The sequence below is a fragment of the Phyllostomus discolor genome, chromosome 2, assembly GCF_004126475.2.
Source record: "Phyllostomus discolor isolate MPI-MPIP mPhyDis1 chromosome 2, mPhyDis1.pri.v3, whole genome shotgun sequence".
NCBI classification, from domain to species: domain Eukaryota; kingdom Metazoa; phylum Chordata; class Mammalia; order Chiroptera; family Phyllostomidae; genus Phyllostomus; species Phyllostomus discolor.
In genome coordinates this window covers 4,039,015-4,061,347 of record NC_040904.2, presented here as the reverse complement: position 1 = coordinate 4,061,347, position 22,333 = coordinate 4,039,015, and the positions used below count along the sequence as shown (strand labels likewise).

The following is a 22,333-nucleotide window of genomic DNA, read 5'->3' as shown; positions in this document are numbered from 1 at the left end:
CCAGAAGGGAGGCCTGCAGGAGACGCTGCTGCTGGTGGTGCTGGGTGTGGGAGCCCCGCCCTGGGACGGAGACAATGCCCGGACTTTCTGCCCGCGGTGTTCGAGTTTAAGAGCAAAACAAAGCACTCACACTCGTGCTGCTCTGTGAGAGCCTCCGGCTCTGCCCTGTGTCACTTCCTCCTCACTGATGCGGAAGGCCGCAGGTGTCACTGCCCCATCTTTCCCAGGGAAACCGAAGGGCAGAAGGGCCACACAACTCACCCAAGGCCACGGCTGTTCGGTGGCGGGCCACACTCCCGTCCAGTTCTTTGGGCCCAGGGCTGCCCCCTTTCTGCCAGCAGAAGCCCAGCAGGTCCATCACAGCCAGGGCGGGGGGAGGGTGGGGATCGGGTGGGCTGGGTGGGGGCCAGGTGTTTCCGGCAGGTGGAGAGCTCAGCCTCCCCCGGGCATCCTGCCAGCAGGCCGTGTTCAAGGCCCTCCACGGAACATTCCGGGCTCTGCGGAGCTCTCCCCGGGGCCCCACCGCACATCGTGCCAGCATTAAGGCCCGGTGTGGCCACGTCCAGGGGCAGAAAGAAGACCCGAGAAGAAGGGCCAGTTCCGACTTCCGCGTGGCAGAGTTGAGCACAGCCAGACTGAGAGGCACCCGCCCACAGAAACCGACTTCCCTTCAAGGTGGCGTTTGGGGGCGCCTCGCCCGGCTCTGAGTCCCACCTTCTCATCAGTCTGGCGCGTAGACAAGCCCGTGTTGCGGCGGAGAATACAGCACCTGTGCACAGTTCCCCGCGCTGCTGGGCGGACGAGCACCAGGAACCAACCGGAGATGAGGCAAAGGCCAGGCCGCCCCCTGCGTTCGCTCTGCGCGCCCCCGGCGCCCGGCTGGGTCTTGCATTTTGCACAGGCCGCCAGGGTGTGTTTCTTCCATCTGCTCCGTCGGCCAGGAAACAGGAGCCCCCCATCAGGCCGAAGCTCTGGCTTTAGAAGTAAAAATAACCAGTGACTCACTGGAGCCCAGACCAGACAGAGCTGGTTTTGTCGCTCCGGGCGGGCTGCTCCACGGAGCTGTCATTTCCTCCGCTGAGCCAGCACGCCACCCAGGGCTGTGCGGCGGGTTGGCAGCTCCTAGGGTTGGAGGTCCCGCGCTTCCCGTGGCCTGTTTGGCTTGGAAGAGAGCGCCCCACACAGGGAGGCGGCAGTATGTGAACTCCTGGAAAGAGGGTGCGGCTCGGAGGACACAGCCAGGGCTGGGCTGATCCCACGGATGGGGGCCCTGGCCACCCAGGCCAAGCGGAAACGGAGCTGTGGAGCCCACAAAGCGGCGAGCTCCCGGTCCCGGGAAGAGTGGAGGCGGAGTGAGACCGAGCTGTGACGCGCAGAGCTCGGCACTGGGAGGAGGGTGGCGCCTCTGAGCGGCCGGTGGCTGGCGGTAAAGAGCGCCGCCCTGGGGCCCCGTCTTATGGAAGCAAATTCGGCACCTGCCCCTTCTGCAGGGAGCGTGGGCCTCAGTCTCCCCTCTCCTGGGTTAAGGGAAATGGGAGCCGTCCTGATCCTGCCAGACAGGCTGCTTCCTGCTCTGAGCTGCACATCAGGGAGGCTCTCCCAGTGGTGCAGTTCTGGGATCTCTCCTCACCAGTGAATAACCTCACCGATTACTCCGAGTCACTGCTGCTGTGGCCTTTTCTTCCAGTTTCATTGAGATATCATCGGCACACCACATCGCATTGATTTTAGGTGTACAACACGATTTGAATATGTGCATATTGTGAAATTATGACCGACGTAAGCATAGGAACTATGTGTGGTGATGGGTGTTAACTTCTCTCTCGTGATGAGAATGGCGGAGGTCTACGCTGGGCGGCTCTCAGACGGAACTCTCAAGAGTTAACCACAGTCTCTGTGGCTTACAACTGGACGTCCTTCCCTCCCGGCCCCCTTACTGCGCGTGACCTCCACACACTCCTCAAGGGCACTCGCCCCTCAGCTCCCCAGGCCGCTGGCCTGGCCCAGCCCGCCCTGGCCTGGACCACCCCCTCAGCTCCTGACGCCGCCTGCCCGCCATCCATCCTCCACGCCGCAGCCCCAGCGGCCCATGTGGTCCAGCTAACAGCTATGTAACACCCCCGGTACTGTCACAGAGTCCATCCCCTGCTGGCAGACACTCAGGTGACTTCCAGTCTTGCTTTCCGTCTCAAGACATTGCAATGAGTCTTAGCACAGGTGTCTGCACAGCTGTGAGGCCCAGGGATGTATTTGTTGCTCATGTGCAGGAAAATGTCATTAAAGCTTCTTTGGTTTAAGAAGTAACAAGCCTTTCTGAGGTGAGCTTCCTCAAACTCATTACACCTCTGGTTACATTTAACATAAGCACCTTCTAAAGCCAGCTGTATGCATGGGAAGTTCCCATGGCGTGGTCTGATTCTGTATATCACGTGGATTTGTAAAACTCATTGGGGCAGCCAAATAGCACTTAATCATAATGAAATAAACATAAAGTGTATTGAAAATAGATAAATACTACTTTTGTAAGAATAGAATTAAAAATCCTTTTGTTAAAAAAGTTTAAAATCAGTTAATAAGTTTGATGGTGGAGTTGAGGACTAGCAATGCCGCCCCCTGGTGGTCGGCCGGAGGACTCATGCCATTAGGGCTGAAATTCATCCCTTCCCGTGACCCCAGCTCACCACACGGGGCCCCTAGTGTGGGACCAGCGTTGGGACTGGCTTCAAAGGTACAGCATCTGCTCATTCCTGTCCCTTTAGGCGGAAGCCGAGTGGCACTGGAGCTAAGTGGCAGTTTCCTTCAAGAGTCAGCGTCTTCCTGGGCAGCAGAACATAGATAATATTTGTCGAGAAATCAATCAACTCAAAGTATTATAATGGCCCTTCCCTGACTCGGCTTCCAGACCTGACGTCTGGCCACCCAGTGGGGCTCAGGGCCGGCTGCCCGTGGGACCTGCTGTGTGAAATGCAGGCGCCGGTCAGGCGTCCCCTGACCACGGCTGACCACGGGGCCCAGACTTGGGTCGGGCTGGCTCTGTTTGTAAAGCCCCGCAGGTGACTGGAGCAGGCAGGGTGGGGGGAGGGCCGACCCCTGAGGACTTCCTCCCCAAGCACACAGTCCTCAGCCCTGCGAGGGTGCTGCCCGAGGGCAGAGGGACCCACACTTATTTCAGGGACAAGTCACCTACTGTGCTTGTCCCGCCTCTCCCAGGGTTGTGAGGGTCAAGGACAGAGACATCGAGTCGTCCTGAGTGCTGGGGAGAGAGAGGTGTCGACCCCACGCCCTCACTACTGAGCATCCCTTACGGGACTCGCTGCCTCACAGAGCCCAAGCCTGGGGAGAAAGAAGGGCTTCTCTAGGGGACCCAGGTGAGGGGCCGTTTCTCTCTCCTGCTGACGGAGGCGGGCACGGGGGCCCACCCAGCCCGGGCGAACAGGGCTCCCCTCTAGGTGTGGCTCACCCAGCAGAGTGAGCCCAAGAAGGACAGGGAGCACTAGGAGGAGGGAGAGGGGCAGAGCCTTCAGGCTGACAAGGCCCTGACCCGGGGCCACTCCAGTGGGGACAGTGCCACCTAGTGGCCACAGGAATGCACGCACGTGTGCGAGTGTGCGGAGGGAAGGGGCTTGCCGAGAACCATCTAACCCCTTCTTGTTTCTGCCCTCCTCCCCCGCCCCTGTGAAAGTGGGCCAAGTCCAAGTTCCTGGAGCTGGAAACCAGCGTCTCCAGGTGAAGTAAGTTGTCTGAGGCCTATCTGTCTTGAAGACAGACAGAAGCACAGACATACACCTCCCCGCCCCCCCCCCCCCCCCCGCAGGGGAGAGGGAGCAGAGACTGAAATACAGCAAAGTAACACAGGAAGGGGAGCTGCGGGGGGCCCCCGGGAGACCCCAGGATCAAGAGGGGCACCGCTCATCCTCCACCCCCCACCCCTGGACTCCAAGTTCTCAGAGCCCAGGACAGGCACCGTGGTGGGGTGGGGGTGGGGGGTCCCCGGCCTCCTTCAAACACACAGGTGCCTCCAGCAAGGCCCAGGGCGGCGGCTGGGAAGACCGACTCCCCCTCACCCTTTCTGACTTCCCGCCGAAGTGCCCTCATCCTGGGGGACACCCTGCTTCACGTGGCTTCCACGATGGCCCAGGCCTGGCCACCCACTGGGTCCCCCGCCCACCGTGTGCCCCACATGTAATGGCAGCTTCACGCTCTGGCAACCCCACCAGCCTTCCTCCCCAGACACACGGGCGGGGGCAGGCTCTGGTCCCCGAGCCCCACTCCCAGGCCCCGGGGAACCCACGTCAGGTCCTGCCAACAGCCAGCCCATCCCACCGGGGCCTGGTCCCCTGTCCCACGGAGCCGCTGCCGGAGAAGTCAGGCAACGCAGCGCACAAGCCAGACAGGACCCCATGCAGCTGCTGACCCAGGTGCCGAGTTCTCACCAGCAGCCGCCCCGGGGGCTCAGGCTTCGGGAGCTGCCAGCCAGGCTCCTGCTGCTGGGGGGACAGGCCCGGTGAACTGCCCAGTGCAGGCCAGCATGTGGCTCAGGACACGGAGCTAAGGCTGTTCCAGCTCTGAGATACCGTCGTTTACGTCCAAGGTAGTGGCCGCAGAGCAGACGGTAAGTCGTGCCTGCAAACACACACCGAAGGGGTCCTGCTGACCCCTCCCTGTTCGTGCTGCAGAGACAGACGCACAGGACCCAACAAATGTGCTCCTCCACGGGGGTGGCCCCGAGAACACGGCCCCTGGTCACTCCTGCCTGCACAGGGACGTGGCTTCAAGCACTCGCCTCCCCGGCGGCGGGAAGAGGGAGGCAGCCTCTCCCGAGGCAGCACCGTCCAGGTGTGTCCCCTTCAGTCTGGAGCCCCGGTGAAGAGGCGTTCTTTCCCGCCAGCCCGTGATGACGCAGAGGAGACGCAGGAACGAGACACAACAACGCGCTCTCAGGGGACAGTGCCCACCGGGAGAGACCCTGACCGGGACAGCTCTCTCTCCCGACTCCCCAACCTTGGCCACAGGTCACCATCCCCCAAGGACCTTGAAAGGAGCCCAAGGTTCAGGCCAAGCACAGACCACTGCGGCTGGACCCTCCAGAGGGGACCCAGCTGTCAGTGTCTGTCAGCTCCTCAAGGGGTCTCAAGGGCAGCCAACGCAGGGGACCTCTGGCCAAAACAGACACTCCTGACACTTTAAAATGTCTCCGCGCTGTGGGGCCCACCCCTGCGTGGGGACCACCCCGCAGGCATCCACCTTCTAGTTCTCTGCACGGTCCGTGGCCCCCAGTTTGCCCCATTCCTGTCTAAAATTGAGGCAAATTAATTTTGTTAAGGCCGCACGTTGAATAACCAAGGGAAGCCTCCCCCCACTTCCTCCCCCCGTTGCTGCTGACCTGGGTGTCTTCTCCCGTGCCGGGTCAGAGACGCGGCGGGCGGCCCCTGACCGCCGGCTCCTGCTCCTGTGGACGCCGGTCAGGTGGGGCAGGAGGCCCTGGGCGTGGCACCCTCACCTGCCTAACTGGTGTCCGCTGTGCCGGAGTGACAGCATCGGCACTGACCTTCCTCCCACTGTGACACCTCTTCTCAGCGCCGGCTCCTGAACGGGGTTCCACCAGCTGCCACACAGGCCACCTCCCTGTCGCCCCGCCCCCCACCTCCTGCAGCAACAGCCCTGCTGCCCTGTCTTCCCAGCAGGACAGAGACCTGGTCCCCTCCCGGGACCGGGGAGAGCACAGGCGCAGATGTCAAGTGTAAGTTACCTTTTCTTGCTTTGAAAAATCTATCTAAAACGTTAACCTATTTGGATACCCAATGGCATCTGAAGTAAAACTTCAACTCTCCCCATAAAAAGAAAAAAAAAACAAAAATAAAATTAAAAGGTGAAGGAAGAAATAGGCCAAAACAGTAACAAAGGCTCCTTTTGGGGGTGAGATGATGGGGATCCCTACTCCCAACCTGATTTTTATTTTCATTTTTTTAAGTTTCTTTTATTTCTTTCTTGTTAAAAAAATGATTTGAGAGAGACAGGGAGAGAGAGAGAATCGTCGACCTGTTGTGCCACTCACCTGTGCATTCACCAATTGCATCTTGTTTGTGCCCGGACCGGGGATCAAACCAGCGACCTCGGCGAATCGAGACAACACTGTAACCCACTGAGCGACCCGGCCAGGGCCCAGCCTGGTTTTCCCTGCTGCGCTCTAGTTTATTAACTTTTTAAAATGAACATATGACCTTTAAAACTGGAAAGCAAACATCAAATATAACAACTTCCAGAAATCAGTCAGCTATTTAAAACCAAATCTAAAAACCATTCAAACCCTCCAGAGCTCCGGGGAACGAACCCTCACAAATCGCTTCCCAGCTCCAGCGAGAGCGGCGGCGGCGGCGGCCGCCCGTGGCGCCGCACGTCCACAGAGGCGGCTCGGGGAGCAGCGCCCGCTCCTCACGGCAGGGAAGGCTGGGCTAGTCCAGGGCGCCGCGCGCATCCGCAAGGGGGTGTGGCCCGTCCGCACGTGCGCGCCCCGAGGTAAGCCGCATCCGATATACGGGAGGGAACGTTTCTGGAGGAAAACGGGTCCCTGTGCGTCTCGTCACAGAAGCCCTTTTAGGAGTGTCTGCAAGGTCCCTCTGACACCCTCTGGGGTCTTCGGCCCCCACGCCCTTCCCTCTGCATACGGGGGTCCCCAGATTTGGCGGCCTTCCAGCACGAGACAGGTGTCCTCAAAGGTCCGGACCTTGGGCACTGCCGTTGGTCACCCCGAGCCTGGGCCGCTTCAGCTCCAGGGAGCTGCCCTGAGGGTCTCCAGGCGTCTCTGAAACATCAGCACACACAAGGATGGCAAGTCAGTGAGGACTTCTTGCAGTTCAGAGCTGACGTTCAGAGAATAGATTCTGAGCCCAGACACGGAATTAACACGCCTGGCAAGGCCCTGCGGTCCGAGAGGTGGGAGGGTCTGCACCAGCGGTTCTCAAGCGGGGGCCACCGGCCTCCCAGGGGACGGTGGGCACCGTCTGGTGATGCTTGATGTCGTGAGTCAGGGGAGTGGGGCACCACCATCCAGGGGTGCTTACGAACACCCTGCAGTCACAGGACAACGCCCACGACAAACAGTGTGAGCAGCACCCCAGCCAAGCAGCAGCCGGACCCACACCACCCCCCAACGCGCCACCTGGCTCTCCCCGAGCGTTCAGGGGGGGCGGTCTCCCCGCCGGCAGCACACGGGCAGCAGTGAACCTGGCGGTGCGTCCGCTGAGATGCATCCTTGCCGCCTCCGCGCTGACTCGGAACAAGCGGGTATTCATCTCCAGAAGGACGCGAGAGAAGGTACTCTACCTCTGGGGACACGGCAGCAGGACACTGTCACTCACCCGCCTGCATGTCCTCGGTGGGAGGCATGGACACCACACTGCTCGGTTCGGGGTTCGGAGCATCGGTCCTTAAGGGCGTCAGGTTCACTCTCCTGGGTAGAAAGAAGGGGGAAGGGGGTGCGTGTCGATCGGCGTCGTGGGAACTGTGTGAGCACCCCACTTTGAAGCCACCCAAAGGAAATGTGGGACATTTGCAGCCGACCCTCTCCCGCGAGGTGTCAGACGCAAGGCTGATGCGCCCACTTGTTGGGTCACTAAGTTGTGTATGAGGTTAAACCGCCGCAGTTGTAACAGCGAACTTAACCTTCACCAGCCATCTGCAGAGGCCAAGGCCTGCGCGGGGCTGATTGCCGGCAGTGTGCCGAACAGCCTGCTATCAGACGTGGTTTCTACTACGGAAAGCCCCAAAACGTAGGTAGGTCTTTTGAAAGCCCACAATCTTCATTTTGAACAACTATTATTTTTTAAAAAATTATAGGTGCAAGAAGCGTGCAAGATATTAAGAGGGGCCCTGACTGGTGTAGCTCAGTGGATTGAGCGCGGGCTGCGAACCAAAGGATCATGGTTCGATTCCCAGTCAGGGCACATGCCTGGGTTGCAGGCCAGTTCCCAGTGGGGGATGCACGAGAGGCAACCACACACTGATGTTTCTCTCCCTCTCTCCTTCCCTTCCCCTCTAAAGATAAATAAATAAAATTTTTTTTAAAAAAGATATTAAGAGGGGAAAACTACAATAGCAAAACTATTTCAAAGAACACCTTCCCACTCCCTCCCCCACATGAAAAAGAAATAACAGAACAGTGCTAGTCTGTCTGCAGAAAGAAGTCCGACTCACACCACGCCGAACCCTCCCCCACCCCCCACTGTGGCTCTGCCAGTGCAGTCACGTGAACGCAGCAGAGAGGGGGACAGGGTGCTCGCAGCGCCTCTGCCACCCACCCCCTCCACCCAGCCGCCTCCCTATGCGGTCTGTCTAGAAGCGGGGGGCATGGACTGGCGGAGAAGGCATCAGCCAGAGGGGATGATGCCTGGCGGCTGCAGCGCTAAAAAACAGAGGGTCAGAGGGCGGAGTCGGCCCCTGAGTGGCAGGAGCAGGGAACTCGGGCAGCTCACCAGCCACCCGGTGAGAACAGGGGCCAGCAAACACAGCCGCACCGTCACCAGAGACGTCGGCTCATCCTACTGGACGCCCCGTTCACAGGGAGCCTGTCTGCTGGACGGCAGACACCGCCTGGCGACATCCCTTTGAGCCCCCGCCCACCGTGCAGCGCCTGTTACTGGTGTGGACCAGACCGGGGCACAGTAGGGGGCGCACTTCCTGCCCGCCCGGCCTTGTCACCAACAGGGAACCAAGCAGAAACAAATCCGGCTACAAGTGTAACGTGAGTGACAGAGCAGAGGCCTGAGGGAGGACCCCAGCGTGGCGCAGGCAGCGGAGCACAGGTCCAGCGCCTCCAGGGGACGGTGAAGGCAGAGGCCTCCAGGGGCCAAGGGCTCGGGGACCCAGCCTTCAGGGCCTGGCAGCAGGGGAAGGCACACGGGAGGGCGAAGGGGAGGGGCAGCTGGCAGTCCCGGCCGGAGGGCGGAGCCACAGCGGCCCTGCGACAGGCCTGGGTGGAAGTTCACCTGCCACAGCGGGGGCCCTTCCGCGGGTCTTTCTCCGCCGGAAGTCCTTACCGGGGCGTCTTGCTCCAGGCCTGCAGCGTGTTCAGAGCGACCTTGCGGGGCGGGGGCCCTCTCGCGTTCTGACTGCTGGGCTGCTGCTGCAGGGCCTTCCTCTCCTCCGCGGGCGCCGGGGTGGAGCTTCGGGCCGCGGCGGTGGCCGTTGGGGGCGTGTCCTTGGCCGCCGTGGGGGCTGGGGCGGGGGCTGGCTTCGCCTGAGCGGGCGCTGCGCAGGGGCTGCTGGGGTCCTGGACCCTGCTGGTGGGGGTCCCCTCGACCTGTCTGGGTCCTGGCGGAGACCCCTGTTGCATCTGGCTCTTCGTTTTCTTCGCCATGTCGGGAGTTCCCGCGCTCAAATCTGGCTTCTCTTTGAAAGGTATTCCAAGTTCATCCTTCTCAAACGTCACGAAGGAACAGTAACCATCAGTGGAAGAAATGGCCAGGAAGGCCCCATCGCTGGACCTTTGTCCCCAAAGCAGGAGAAAAAGTCAGAAACTGTACCCAAGTCCATGGGCCACTCCTCGCACCCCCGTTATGACTTAGAAATGGGAAGGCCAAGCAAGGTTGCCAGCTTCATTGGAAGGAAAAATCACGACTCAGAGAGCGGGTGGGCGGGCCTGAGAGGGCGGGGGCTGGGGGGGGGGGCAGGGGCAGAAGCAGGAAGCCGAGGGGCTGGGGCCTCGGTGGAAATCAGTGCACAGCAATTCCTTGGACAGCTGGTGGGTGCTGGCTCCCCCCCGAAACCATGGCCTGGGGAGCCCCCAAACCACAGGCCCCCCAGCCACCCCCCAGGGCCACCCCTCAGGTCATGAGGGTCAATCAGCCCCGCAGGGCAGTCTAAGCGGCACCGCCGCCTTGTGACCACAGGAAGGGTATTGCAAACCAGAAATGGCTTTCCTTTCTATGTCCCTCCCTTTTTAAAAAACTGATCACGCCCTGGCTGGCGTAGCTCAGTGGATTGAGCGTGGGCTGCGAACCACAGTGTCGCAGGTTCAATTCCCAGTCAGGGCACATGCCTGGGTTGCAGGCCATGGCCCCCAGCAACCGCACATTGATGTTTCTCTCTCTTTCTCTCTCTCTCTCTCCCTCCCTCCCTTCCCTCTCTAAAAATAAATAAAATCTTAAAAAAAAAAAAAAAAAACTGGTCACTAAGGGTCAAAAGTCCTCTCCTGTCCTGCAATGCCCCCAGGCCCCGGGGACAGGCCACTCTCCCGCCACCGGCCCGCCCGCCCACGCCCGAGCCGCTCACCAGGAAATGTCGCTCAGGGTGTGGTAGTGGATGTTGGACACGTAGCCGAAAGGGAAGAGCTGCTGCGTGTCGTAGAAGAGCACGGAGTCCTCGGAGGCCACGGCGAACACCAGGCGGTAGGGCAGGGCCACCAGCGGCCCCGGGGACAGCCCGTCTGCGGGGGGACGGAGGGGGACGAAGGGAGGACAGTCACACAGGCAATGGACAAGTTCCCACAGGACACAAAGGACAACTTCTCCTCCTAAAGCCCTTTCTCAGGGGACACACACGGTGTGGTTTGACTAACGTTTTACAGAGGAATCCCGATCTTGCTATCATTTTATATTTGAGCGTAGGAATACATGGGAACCGCGAGTGCACCCAGAGTCCTGGGCACCCGAGGTCCAGGACGAAGAGAAAGGAGAAGGGGGGGTGTGAATGAGGCCGGGCAATCCCACAGGTCCTTTCTGATAAGGAGAGGCGGGGTCCCCTGGAAACATTGTGCCAAGTGACGTCTGAGCGTTCCTTCCAGTTAATTATACCCATTCACACAAAAACTCAGAGGGTTAAAAACGCCTTCCGCTTCAGGGCGCTGGCCACCGGCTGTGAAGGACGTCGCCCCGAGGGAAGGGAAGCACACACACCAAGTGCAGCAGCGGCCACGCTCCCTGCCTGGGGTGTCCAGGCCCGGCACCTGCCCCAAGCCGAGGGGCCGGCGCTGGGGTCCAGGCTGCAGCAAAGACCAGGGAGCTGCCGTCCGTCTGCAGCTGGGCGCTGCTCAGCACGTGTGGGTGAGGAGACGGGAGAGAAAGGTCCGTCCCCGAGCGCGCACGGGCCAGAGACGGCGCGTTCCCACCGGCCACGGGACCAGCCCCCGTTTCTGGCAGGACAGCGAGGAGAGCGCTGGAGGGCACCACCTCACCTTGGGGAAAACCCACCCTGGACTCAGTGCAGCTGCGATGCCCCCAGCACAGCTGAACAGCAGGACCCATAGGAAGTGAAACGTTTCCAACCACCTTCACCACATCCAAGAACAAAGTTCAAGAATACTTGTAAGAATAAAAACATACCCAGCATCTACTAAGGTAAAATTCATGTCCGACATATAGTACAAAAAATTTCGGGGCACTCGGAGGAGCAGGGAGACATGACCCACAGAGCAGGAAGAAAAAGCAATCCCAAGCAAGGCTGGGTACACAAAGACGTGACCAGAGTGACAACAACTGCCCCCCGTGGCCCAGGAGCAAGCGGAGAGGCAAGATGCACACAGAAGTTCAGAGGGGGATGCCACAGGTCCCAGACGGACGGAGGACACACTGGACAGCACCATGGGCAGACCACACGGAGGACAGGTCAGTGAGCCCCAGACAGCCACGGGGCTGCCCGCAACCCAACCCTGTGGGGGGAAGGGACGGGGCAGGATGTCGGCGAGCTGCCGGATGACTTCGCACGGCCGCATGGGTGGGTGGGGCCGCTGCAGAAGCGCAGAGAGAGGATGACAAAAATGTTCGAAGAAGTAACGGCCGAAACCCCCCAAACTGGGAGAAAAAAGTAAAAAAAACAAAGAAAAATCCAATTCAAACGAAATCATGCTGCATAAAAAATTGATAATGACCCTGGCTGGCATAGCTCAGTGGATTGAGCACGGGCTGCGAACCAAAGCATCGCAGGTTCGATTCCCAGTCAGGGCACATGCCTGGGTTGCAGGCTACGGCCCCCAGCAACCGCACATTGATGTTTCTCTCTCTCTCTCTCCCTCCCTTCCCTCTCTAAAAATAAATAAATAAAATCTTTTTAAAAAATTGATAATGAGACTTTCAACCTGCTTCCATGGGAAAAAAAAAAAAGACTGGCACTGATATTTCTTTCAAGTTGCTCCCGGCAGAGAAAAGTGTGCTCAGACAGTGCAAGCCCCGGGCACACGTCCTGGCAACATCGGTGCTCGCTGCAGCTCCCGAGAGCAACACAACCCAGCCAACGCACCTGCTCACCTCTCCCCGAGAGAGAAACTCCACGTCACCCCCCACCCTGGTGACGCGCCCGCCCGGCAGAACACCCCACACCAGCTCTGGGTGCTCACGTGCCTGTCTCCCCCGCCGGCCGCAGCTCAAAGTAGACGGGGCAGCAGCGGACAGCGAGCGTCGCCTTCCCGGGACACGGGAGGTGAGCGATCGGCCTGCAGGTGGAAGAAGGAGGTTTTAGAAAAAGGAGCCGCTGCCCGACAGCAGCAAGAAGAAAAGGGGCATTTCAGATGGTTCCCCGGTTGCTTACCTCTTCAGGTTTCTCCTGGAGAAAACGTAGGTCGTGTTGGTGACGTTCTCGCCCGACTCCACACACCCGGCTGGGGAGGCGGGAAGAGGCAGAGGTCACTCAGCTGTTCACCAGCAAAAGCCCAAGAGCGGCCACTCCTGGTGCGTAAAATAACTTTCCCGGGAGGGTACTCCCCGGACACTGTTTCTGGGACTGGGGACGAACACACACCACATCACAGTCCAGGTTCAGCCCTTACTTCTGGTTCTAGCCACCTGCCCTCTCAGCTGGGGTGTCACCTCCCCCGAGGGGCTGGGCCGCCGCCCCGGAGCCACCTCCAGGCCCGGGCAGGGAGAACGGGAAGCGGGAACCCTCTCCCCGGAAGGCCTCTGCCTGAGAACCCAGCCAGTCCCTGCTGCGGGGCTGTGACGACGTCCCCGGCTGCGTACCCAGGTCCGACCTCGGCTGCCACCCAAGCACTGGGACCGGGAGGCCTGGCCCTCTGCAGAAGTCTCCAGCCCCTGCAGACGCCAGCTGGGCGCTGGGGGGCAGCCCGTGCCCGAGATTTCTTCTACGCTTACCCCAGGATGCTCTTGGAGCCAGGCCAGACCCTGGCAGAGAATGACGGCTGCACGCAGCTGCCATGGGGACACCCCCGTCTGACACAGTGCCACGCCCCGTCTCACCCGGGACCACCTCGTGTCCACTGGGAGGGCGGGAGCGGCCCCACCCCGTCCTTCCCCACCCACGTGTCTGCCGACACACGACTGTCACCCCTGCATCTCCTCCAGGCTCCCACAACCGTGACAACCAGCCTACCTGACCCTCAGGTACACGCACGTGGTGGGTTCTTTGGTTTCTTTACAAAGTGGAGTGTTATTCAGGCTCTTCCTCATTTTGCTTTTCTGAGTCAACTACTCATGCAAGTCAACTTACAGAAAACTAACACATTCTTTCCCCCCTTTTATCCGTCCTCTTTGGTTTCCCTCCTCTTCCACTTTTATTCGCACTTTGGCCTCTACCCGATACCCACACGGCAGCTCTGCTACCGCACTCGCTGTTAGACACCTGGCAGTGACCAGAGGTCTGAGCCCTCAGACCGGCCCCGGGAGGCCCTGTGCTGCCCCACGCACCTGGCGTCAGGAGCAGAGACCCGTCCGGGGTGAAGCTGAGGCGACGAAAGAAGGACTTCATGCTGTCGTCGTGAAACATCCGGTAACTTCTCGCCTGTGGCCCGAAGGTTACACATTAGTCCAACCCCGTACGTTCACAAGAAAGGCTCACTGATGTCTGCATTTCGTATGATCGTTCATTGCTGACCATGGTAAGTAAACCTGAAATAATGTGTCGTACATCAAACGCTCCTGAGGACTCATCATGAACTGATCCTTTCTGTTCACAGAAACTCTGTATCTATGTCCACATGTACATGCATGTATGTGTGTGTGCCTGTGTACGTGTCCACATGTGTGGGTGTGTGGCTCCACAGTGAGTTGAAAAGCCCTGGGCACCAGTGGTCCATGTGGGTGGGCCAGGAAGACAGCCAGGAGTCCTCTGCTCGATGTCTGTGTAATTCAGGATTCCCAACCACATGAAAACTTTTTTTTAAAAGATATAGTAGAGCCCCGGCTGGTATAGCTCAGTGGATTGAGCGTGGGCTGCAAACCAGGCATCGCAGGTTGGATTCCCAGTCAGGGTACATGCCTGGGTTGCAGGCCATGGTCCCCAGCAACAGCACATTGATGTTTTTCTCTCTCTCTTTCTTTCTCCCTTCCCTCTCTAAAAATAAATAAAGAAAATCTTAAAAAAAAAAAAAAAAGAATATAGTAGATGCCTCCACCAGCACTTCCCAAACAGTAACACTTTAATGCCCAAGAATCCAGGGAGCCTTATCCCCCACCTCACAAAGGGTGTGCCCCTGCCAGCATCAGCCAGCATCAGCCAGCCCATAGCCCACTTGGCCCCGCCCCACCCCCCTGGGGCTGCACCAGCACCCCGGCCCTTTCTTTTGCCAGTAAGCGGCCACTCCCTTCAGGCTGGGTGCCTGCCCCGTAGCCTCAATTCCTCCAGGACTAAGGTCCTCCTTTGACTCGCCAGTTCTTTCTAAGAGCAGAATCCCCCTGCTCCTGAACGCCAGCCCAGTGGCCGGGTCCCGCTGTCGCCGGCCACCTGGGCGCCCCACCTGCCTCCGCCCGCCAAGAGGCTGCACCGCCTGCTGCCGACAATCCGCCGGGAGACCTGCCTGCCTTCCCGCACTGAACGCTGGGGCCCTCCCAGGCCCGTGGGCCTGACCCCCGCAGCACCTCAGAATCCCGTAGGCCCTGCCTGCCTCCAGCCCAGTGAGGCACACCTCTGGGGGCGGAGACCAGGCATTTGTGTTTTGTAACGCTTCCCAGGAGACTCCGAGGGGCAGCCAGGGCTGGAAACCACTGTTCTCCACCGTCAGCTCCCCTCCAGCGCCCAGAGACGTCCCCATTCCCAGACAGGCCAGCCCCCCAATGAGCCGAGCCTGGACTGTCCGAGAGGAAACCTTACTGGGGTCCAGGCATCGCTGAGACAGCGATCTGCCTGTAAGATATGGGGGGGCTCAGACCGCCCACGTCCCGGCTAACGCTCTGCAGCACGCAAAGCCAGCGGCTCCCACCTCTCCTTCAGCGCCCGTGCCGGACAGCATCTTGGACACGTTGAAAGCCACACGCTTCTTCTGTGTGCTGTACACCCTCAGGGTCCTGAAGGAACGAAACAGGGAGTCCGAGTGACGTCTCCCAGCAAAGGAGCCGTTTCACACAGGAACAATCTGTCACCGAAATCGAAGGTCACTTCCACGATTTCCGGCCTGCGAAGCCGTGTACCGGTGACTTTCCCACGTAACTGAGTAATGACGGAGGAGCTGGCTTTCCGCAGGAGCCACCGAAAGGCTGTCGCTAACAAAGTGGAAAAAGGTGTCCTCCTCCCATTTCTCACTGAACGTCTCAGCCTCTCAGGTAAGGTGCGCATCAGGCCTGGCCTCGTTCTCCAGAGCCTGGACCTTTGGCCCGGGGTGGCCTGTGTGGCTGTGGCGGAGTTTACTGCGTGTTGAACGGTGTCGCCCTCGGGGATCACCAGCAGGGGTAAGGGGACCACCAGCAGGGGTAAGGGGACCACCAGCAGGGAAACTTGGCTGCTGGGAACGCATTTTGTTTCCATGGCTGGAATGAAATGTGTTTCCCTCCCGACTGCCTGAGTGAAAGCATAATGAGAAAATAAACACCCTGGCTGGCGTAGCTCAGTGGATTGAAAGAAAAGAAAAGAAACAACATTGGGAATACAGCGGAAGATTCTATGAAAAATACACACAGATGTTTCCGTATTACTTTCATTCCAGCGCCGCCTGAACTTAAATGTACTGGGATTAAAAGCAGTCGATAAATATTCAGGAGGGCTATTTTGACTGACAAGTGGCAGGCCTGGCACCCTGATTTTTTTAAAGTCTTTGTTCCAAGAACACAATTCAATGCAACTTTGCTTCCCAGCAAACCCAGCAGGAAGCCCTCCTCTCAAAAAGGACAACAGGTTTTATGTTCATACTAATTTAAATAGTCTCATTAAAATCACTGCCATAGTAAACTACAATAAAAAATAAATTAAAACATCTAGCCCTTCCACTAGGTACATCTTCTTAAGTCATGTCAATAAAAGACTTTTTCTTTAAAAGTTGCCTGTGAAATTCAAATTTAACTCAAAGCTCTTTCTGCATTCATTCACTCATTCAATAAAGATTTACTAAGCACTAACTTCAGGTCAGGCACTTGCCCTGATCAGTTTCCAATTTTCCTTATACTGTAAAAATAACAGAAGACAACCTGGCGGGCATAGCTCAGTGGAGTGAGCGCAGGCTGTGAACCAAAGCATCGCAGGTTCGATTCCCAGTCAGGGCACATGCCTGGGTTGCAGGCCATGGCCCCAGCAACTGCTCATTGATGTTTCTCTCTGTCTCTCTCTTTCTCCCTCCCTTCCCTCTCTAAAAATAAATAAATAGGAATCTTAAAAAAAAATAAAGGTTGCTATTTAAAAAAAATAAATAACAGAAGACAAAGTCCTTTATATGAAACTGAGAACAAAAGAATCAAAGCTAGGCCATGGTTTCTATCGGCTAAGTTGTGATAAAACACCTCTGCAGAAATTTTCAGGTAAATAAAGACAGTTTGTCTTACACTCACGTACCTGTCACAGCTCAGGGTAGCAATGTACTGTCCCAAAGGATCCCAGGTTATTCCTTGCACGTAACTCTTATGTTCGTTAAAGATGGAGATCTTCTGTCCTGTGAGAAAAGCGCACAGCAGCCTTACAGACCTGCTCAAGCGCAGTCGGGGCACACGCCCACCACACATCCCTGTCTTTGTGCAATGCTGCTCTGCACGCAGTAGGCGGCGAGACTGCAGCGAACTCTGCGTCAGACACTGCGGACACAAAGACGACGTCACGCGGCGCCCGTTCCCAGGCGCTCGGAGCTCGGCGGCAGAGACAGACCCGCCGCGGGGTAAGCACACTGCGGCCCGACAGAGGCTGTGCTGGGCCCAGGGCACACCGGCTAACCCCCACCCTGCTCTGCCGCCCCCTGACTTTAACTCACTGCAGAAAGCCTTCTGGCACCTGTAAAGAGCAGCAGGGCGGCTCTTTAGACAGACCCCTAGACTCCTGCTTCCCCTGATGGCAGCAACGCCCCTCCGCTACCTTTGCTGACGTCCCACACGATGGCCGTGTTGTCCACCGAGGCGGACGCCATCAGATTCCCATCCGTGGCCCAGCAAATGTCGTACACGTCTTCCAGGTGGCCCCTAGAACCCGGAGAGGGAAAGGAGGGCAGAGAAGAGAGAAATGACCAAAACCGTGAAGGCCAGCTCAGGGACCACACATTCGCTTCGGGTTTCAGAAACGGCCGCTGGAACCGGGTTCGCCATAGCTGCGACCTACTGCATTCCAGGATATTTGTGTCTTTAAAGTGGATTCAATTCTACTAAGGAACATTTTATAGCAGACACTAAGAAAACCGATCTTAAGCCTGCTTTTACGTTTTTTAAAACTCTTCTCTTATTTCTGTCTTGCCTAAGTAAAAGTGTCAAGTTGGATACAAAAGCCAAAAGGCCCATCGGGGTCATGCGCTCGGAAGGTAGAGACGGATCACTCCGCGGCCGCTCCCTGCGCCTCGCTACCTGAGCGTTTTTACGACGGTCCAGTTCTCTTTATTCAGCTCTGCCTCATCCTCGTCCTGAAACGCGATCTGTTCTGGCTCCTTGTTGTCGTTCACCTTCCACAGCAGAATGACCGCATCTGTGGAGGGGGTCGGTTAAGGGCGGCCCGGGCCGTACTGCACACTGCGCCCCGCCCCGTCCGCATTTCTGGGCGATCAAACAACACATTTGTTGTCCAACGAGGGCCCTGACCGCTGACCTCTAAGAATCCTGACGGGGAAAGCAGGTTTGCCTTCTGAACGGAACCTCCAGAATCAGACTCATCCAGGCCAGCCCTACACGACGTCGCCTTCAACAGAAGGGTCCCCAGGCCGGCCAAACACCACCGCAAAGCGACTGATGGCGTTAACAAACCTACAGGCACTACCTAGACACGACTGAGTAAGGGAAAAGCAGCCACAAAGAGCCACGGACACACCCCAGGCCTGGCTGTGTGACCTCCGGCAAGTCACGCGAGGCCTCCGAGTCCTCACCTGTAAAACGGGGAGGATAACAGAACACCGGCCTCAGGAGTACGTGCGTTCACCTGCAGAGCGCCTACGGCCCAACGCCTGGCGCACGGCAACCCATCTGGGTGCTGTCAATATCACGGACGTGCCGCGTAGGTCAGCCTGACGTCATCGACTGTCTGGGCCCTCCCTGCCCGCGCTGACTCCACGCTCACCACTTGCCCTTCCGCCCCGATCCGGCTTCCGTCCGGGGACTGCCTGCGGGAGGGCAGCCCCGACCCGGCCTCCGTCCGGGGACTGCCTGCGGGGGAGCCATGAAGGAGGTGGCAGAACACACACCACATTCTCACTCTGGGACTGGCACCCTGGCAGCCCAGCCCAGTAGAGATGGGCCCTGCCAGGCGGACACTCCCTCCCCACGTGCTGTCGGCAGCTTTCTGGGCCTCCAAGGCCGAAGGACTTCACTGCCCTGGGCAACCTCACCGGAGAGAGCCGGCCTGCCCCGCCAGGGCATGTCCCCACCCCCTCCTTTCCCTCTGTGCACCCGCTCAGGCCCTCCGGCACCGAGTTTAATAACTAGGGCTCTTTTCCTCCGGCAAACCAAGTCTGAGATTTCTGTTTTATTTTGCACTGACTTCTAGACCGTTCTGGTGTTAAAGCATGACTTTTTCTGTCCAGTTTGAAGAGTAGAGTCGGAGAACATATAAAGTGGAGCTGCTAAAATTACTCACATGAGGAAGGTTGAGGCGGGAGAAAGGACACTGTCCTTGTTCTAACGGACCTGGGAGCTCAAACTTCGTGAACTCGCCCGTCCTGCGCCAACGCCCGGATGTGCACCTGGACACACTCCCGGCCTCCAGGGAACGAACCCTCCGACCGCCCAGGACCCAGGCCACCTGGCACCACCATCCTCACCGCCTGACGCCTGCTGGTAACTGTCCTGGACCCGTCCTACAGCTAGGAATGCAGGATTGACAGTTCTCAGGAACGTGCTTTCAACTACGAGAAATCTTCACTTTTCTCTCTTTACGGAGCCTACCTGTGCTCCCAGGGTGCAAACTCTAAGGCCCTTGGCTAAATCACTAACTACCGGCCAAAGCCTCCAGACTCTTCTAGAGTTCGCTGGACAAGTTTTATGCCACTTAAGCACAAGCAGAAAGTATAAATCAATCTACTTCCGCCAAACAAACATATTTTAGAGGGCCAATTAATTAATTACACAGAAACATGGAACAGACTGTGATCGCTCATAAACGCTAAACCAACAATCAGGCAAGGCCAGAACAGGGCCGCCAGACTCCGGCAGATCGATCGACACCGCGTCCTCCTGTCTCCAAACCTGCCCAGTGGGGGCCTGTGGCGGGGGCAGGGGGGGAGGGGGGCACCCTCGAGTGGGTCTTCTCAGTTGAAGTTTGCTGTCTTCCATCTGCTCACACTCCCCAGAACATTATTCTTATTTTACTAAGCTATCTAAGTGATGGATTGTCAGGGTCCAGCGACCTCTAACATAAAAAAGCCTGCCTGGCTCAAATCTCGCGATTTACCGCGAGACACACGGGTATGCAGGTCCTAAGGGATTTGGAAGCACAATACTCACCATCGCCCCCCGAGGCTAAGATTTCCCCGTTGGGAGAAAAACGCACGACATTGACGGCTTTGGTATGGCGAGCAAGGCTGGACAAAAATTCCACGATGGCCTTTCCGTCCGGTCCTTTCTCCACCTTCCAGATCTGTGGATACCGAAACGGTCATCCAGAGAAACAGCGAGAGGGCACCCACCATGGTGCGCACGCTGACACAACGCCCCACTACGCTCATTTCCAAGGAGGACATGACATGTAGTTCTGCTTCTGAAACAGAAAATGACGGCACCTCTCTCTCTGAAACATAAGCCAACAGTCCCCTGCCCCGCTGCCCTCCCTCCCACCTCCTTCCGGTGCAGATTGCTCCCCAGCAGCAACCTGGCTCAGGGCCCTAAAACCATGGGCATCCCAGGTCCCTCAGTCTAGGGAACAGGACCACGAAAGGAAGCGGCTTTCTTTTGCTGCCTGGTTCCCAGGGGGCCCTGAGGCTCACCCCCCTGGTCTAGACGAGGAAGTGCGCAAGAAGCCCAAGTTGGTGGGCGTCACCGTATTTTGCCGTGTATAACGCGCACCTTCTTTGCCCACATTTTTGAGAGAAAAATAAGGATACGCATTATACATGGGTGGTACTAATCCCGTATCTATGTAAATGTTCTTAATTCTTTTATTTATGCTTATGCGTTAAAAGTGTAACTCTAGAAAGCAGAAATGATATCTGCATGCAAAATAATACGCCGAAATACGGTCATCGGTTTTGTTTCTAAATGTGAATAAATAAAAAAACTGAATTAAAAAATTAAAACGAAAGCTTTTACTTTCCCTGAACCGTGAGGGCGCATTATACACGTGCCAGCTCATGGTACCCGGCACAATACTGTCGCTGAAAATCAAAGACGGGAGGAGGCTGGTTGCTCCGGGTGCCTGCCCGTGCCCCGCCGCCTGCTCCCGGCGCCCGCTTTACCCGCACGACCATGTCGACGCCCGCGGATGCCAGCCGGTGGGTCCGCCCCGCAGCGCCAGGCTGCAGGTCCAGGCTGTACACCGGCTCCTTGTTGTGCCAGACGATTTCGCACGTGATGACTTTCATCCTGCCGCGTCGCCGAGGGCAGGAATGGTCCTCCGCCGGTTCCTTTCCAAAAGACAGAGGAAAGCGGTAAGTCGTTGTGAATGAACCGTATCAAGCAGGAAACCTGAACGCTCGTGAGCAGCCAGGACCCCCAACTATGAAAAAGGCGGCCGATCACGTCTTGACACAAGACCTTGCAAATTCCAACTAGAATGCTCTGCCGAGCCCCTGATTTTGAGATTGTCCTGCTACGTCCGTCCGTCCATCCGTCCATCCAGAAGAGCAAAACAGACCGGCAGGCAGAGAAAATCAGGAGGCCGGCCCTACCCCCGCTTAGTGGGGGTTGGAGGCACTCCGGCAGAGCTGGGGGGCCGGGCCGCAGGGGGAGGGAAGGGGGCTGCCAGGAGGAGGGGGCTGTAGAATGAGGGGGCCGAGCCCGCGAGGGAACCCCACTTCCCAGGAGCCTGGCTGCCCGGGGGAGTGGTCCCCAGGAAGAGGCGGCTGCCCGGGGGCTGCAAAAAGAGAGGGCTGGGGCCGCGCGGGAACCCCGCTTTCCAGGGGCAGGGCCGCCGGGGCAGGGAGCCTCCCGAGACAGGGGACCCCTCCCCCGCGTCCCCAAGCTGTATGGGCAGGGCGCTCGGCCCAGGAAGCCGAGACCCGGCCTGGCGGGAAAGAGCGTGGGGCTGAGGCTTGGCGGGAACCCGCCGCCCGAACGCAAGCCGCTCCCGAGCTATCCCCGGCCCCCGCCGCCTGCGCTCAGAGACAGCCTGTCTCCCCGGCCCGGTCCGGTCTGGAGACCCGCGGGGACACCGGGACGCGAGAGCCAGCAGCGCGGAATGTGTACCTGCAGGGACTCAGTCAGTCTGCGACACCTTGGCGCGCGCGGGTTCCCGTGCGCCTCGGATCCCGGGCTCGCGTGGGCGGGGCCACGGGGCGCCCCGCCCCTCCCCGCCCCGGGCGGTGAGCGCGGTCCCGCGCCGCTGAGTCGTCCAATCAGGGCTCGCTCCTGCCGCCTTCAACTTCCCGGCGCCAGGGGAGGGGGGAATGGGGGAGCTCTCCCATCATTCGTCGGACCCCTTGGTCCCCGGTGGGTCCGTTCTCTCGGTAAGCGTAGCCTGAGCCCCAGTTCTACGCTGGGCCGTGTGCCCGCGCTGGACACGCGGCGGACGGCGAGGCTGACTCTCCGCTCGGTGAGAGGAGCCGCGCGGTCCTGCAGGCCTGGAGCCCTGAGACCCGCCCAGGATCCCCTAGTCTTCCACTGGGGCAGCGAATACTCGAGAGTTGTGACCTGTATCGAGCTCTGTGTTGGTCTGAAACGAAGAGTTTCAAACGCCAATAAAATACAGACACTGTCCTCGGGCTCCTGTGGGCATGCATGTACACAGGGCGTTATAATAAAAAGACAGTGCAAAGGAGCGTGGAAGGAACAGTGTGCTCTTACCAGTTCCTCGGACAAGGTTAGCTGGGATTTGCAGGCTCAACGGAGGTTTGAAAAGTTTGGGATGA

The 22,333-nt window shown here is 58.5% G+C and overlaps 1 protein-coding gene across 1 annotated transcript; it reads right to left on the bottom strand.

The window, feature by feature from the left end:
- Positions 1 to 6,171: 6,171 nt before the first annotated feature.
- CHAF1B (chromatin assembly factor 1 subunit B) lies at positions 6,172 to 21,744 on the bottom strand. Its single transcript, XM_028504910.2, has 15 exons — positions 21,672 to 21,744; positions 20,723 to 20,889; positions 19,776 to 19,908; positions 17,691 to 17,808; positions 17,212 to 17,315; positions 16,702 to 16,798; positions 15,143 to 15,227; positions 13,632 to 13,725; positions 12,520 to 12,589; positions 12,333 to 12,424; positions 10,270 to 10,423; positions 9,036 to 9,482; positions 7,359 to 7,450; positions 6,656 to 6,802; positions 6,172 to 6,625 (listed from the first exon to the last, which is right to left on the bottom strand). The coding sequence occupies exons 2-14, from the start codon at positions 20,846 to 20,848 to the stop codon at positions 6,711 to 6,713; spliced, it is 1,704 nt and encodes a 567-aa protein (XP_028360711.1). The 5' UTR covers positions 20,849 to 20,889; positions 21,672 to 21,744; the 3' UTR covers positions 6,172 to 6,625; positions 6,656 to 6,710.
- Between the last annotated feature and the right edge of the window lie 589 nt (positions 21,745 to 22,333).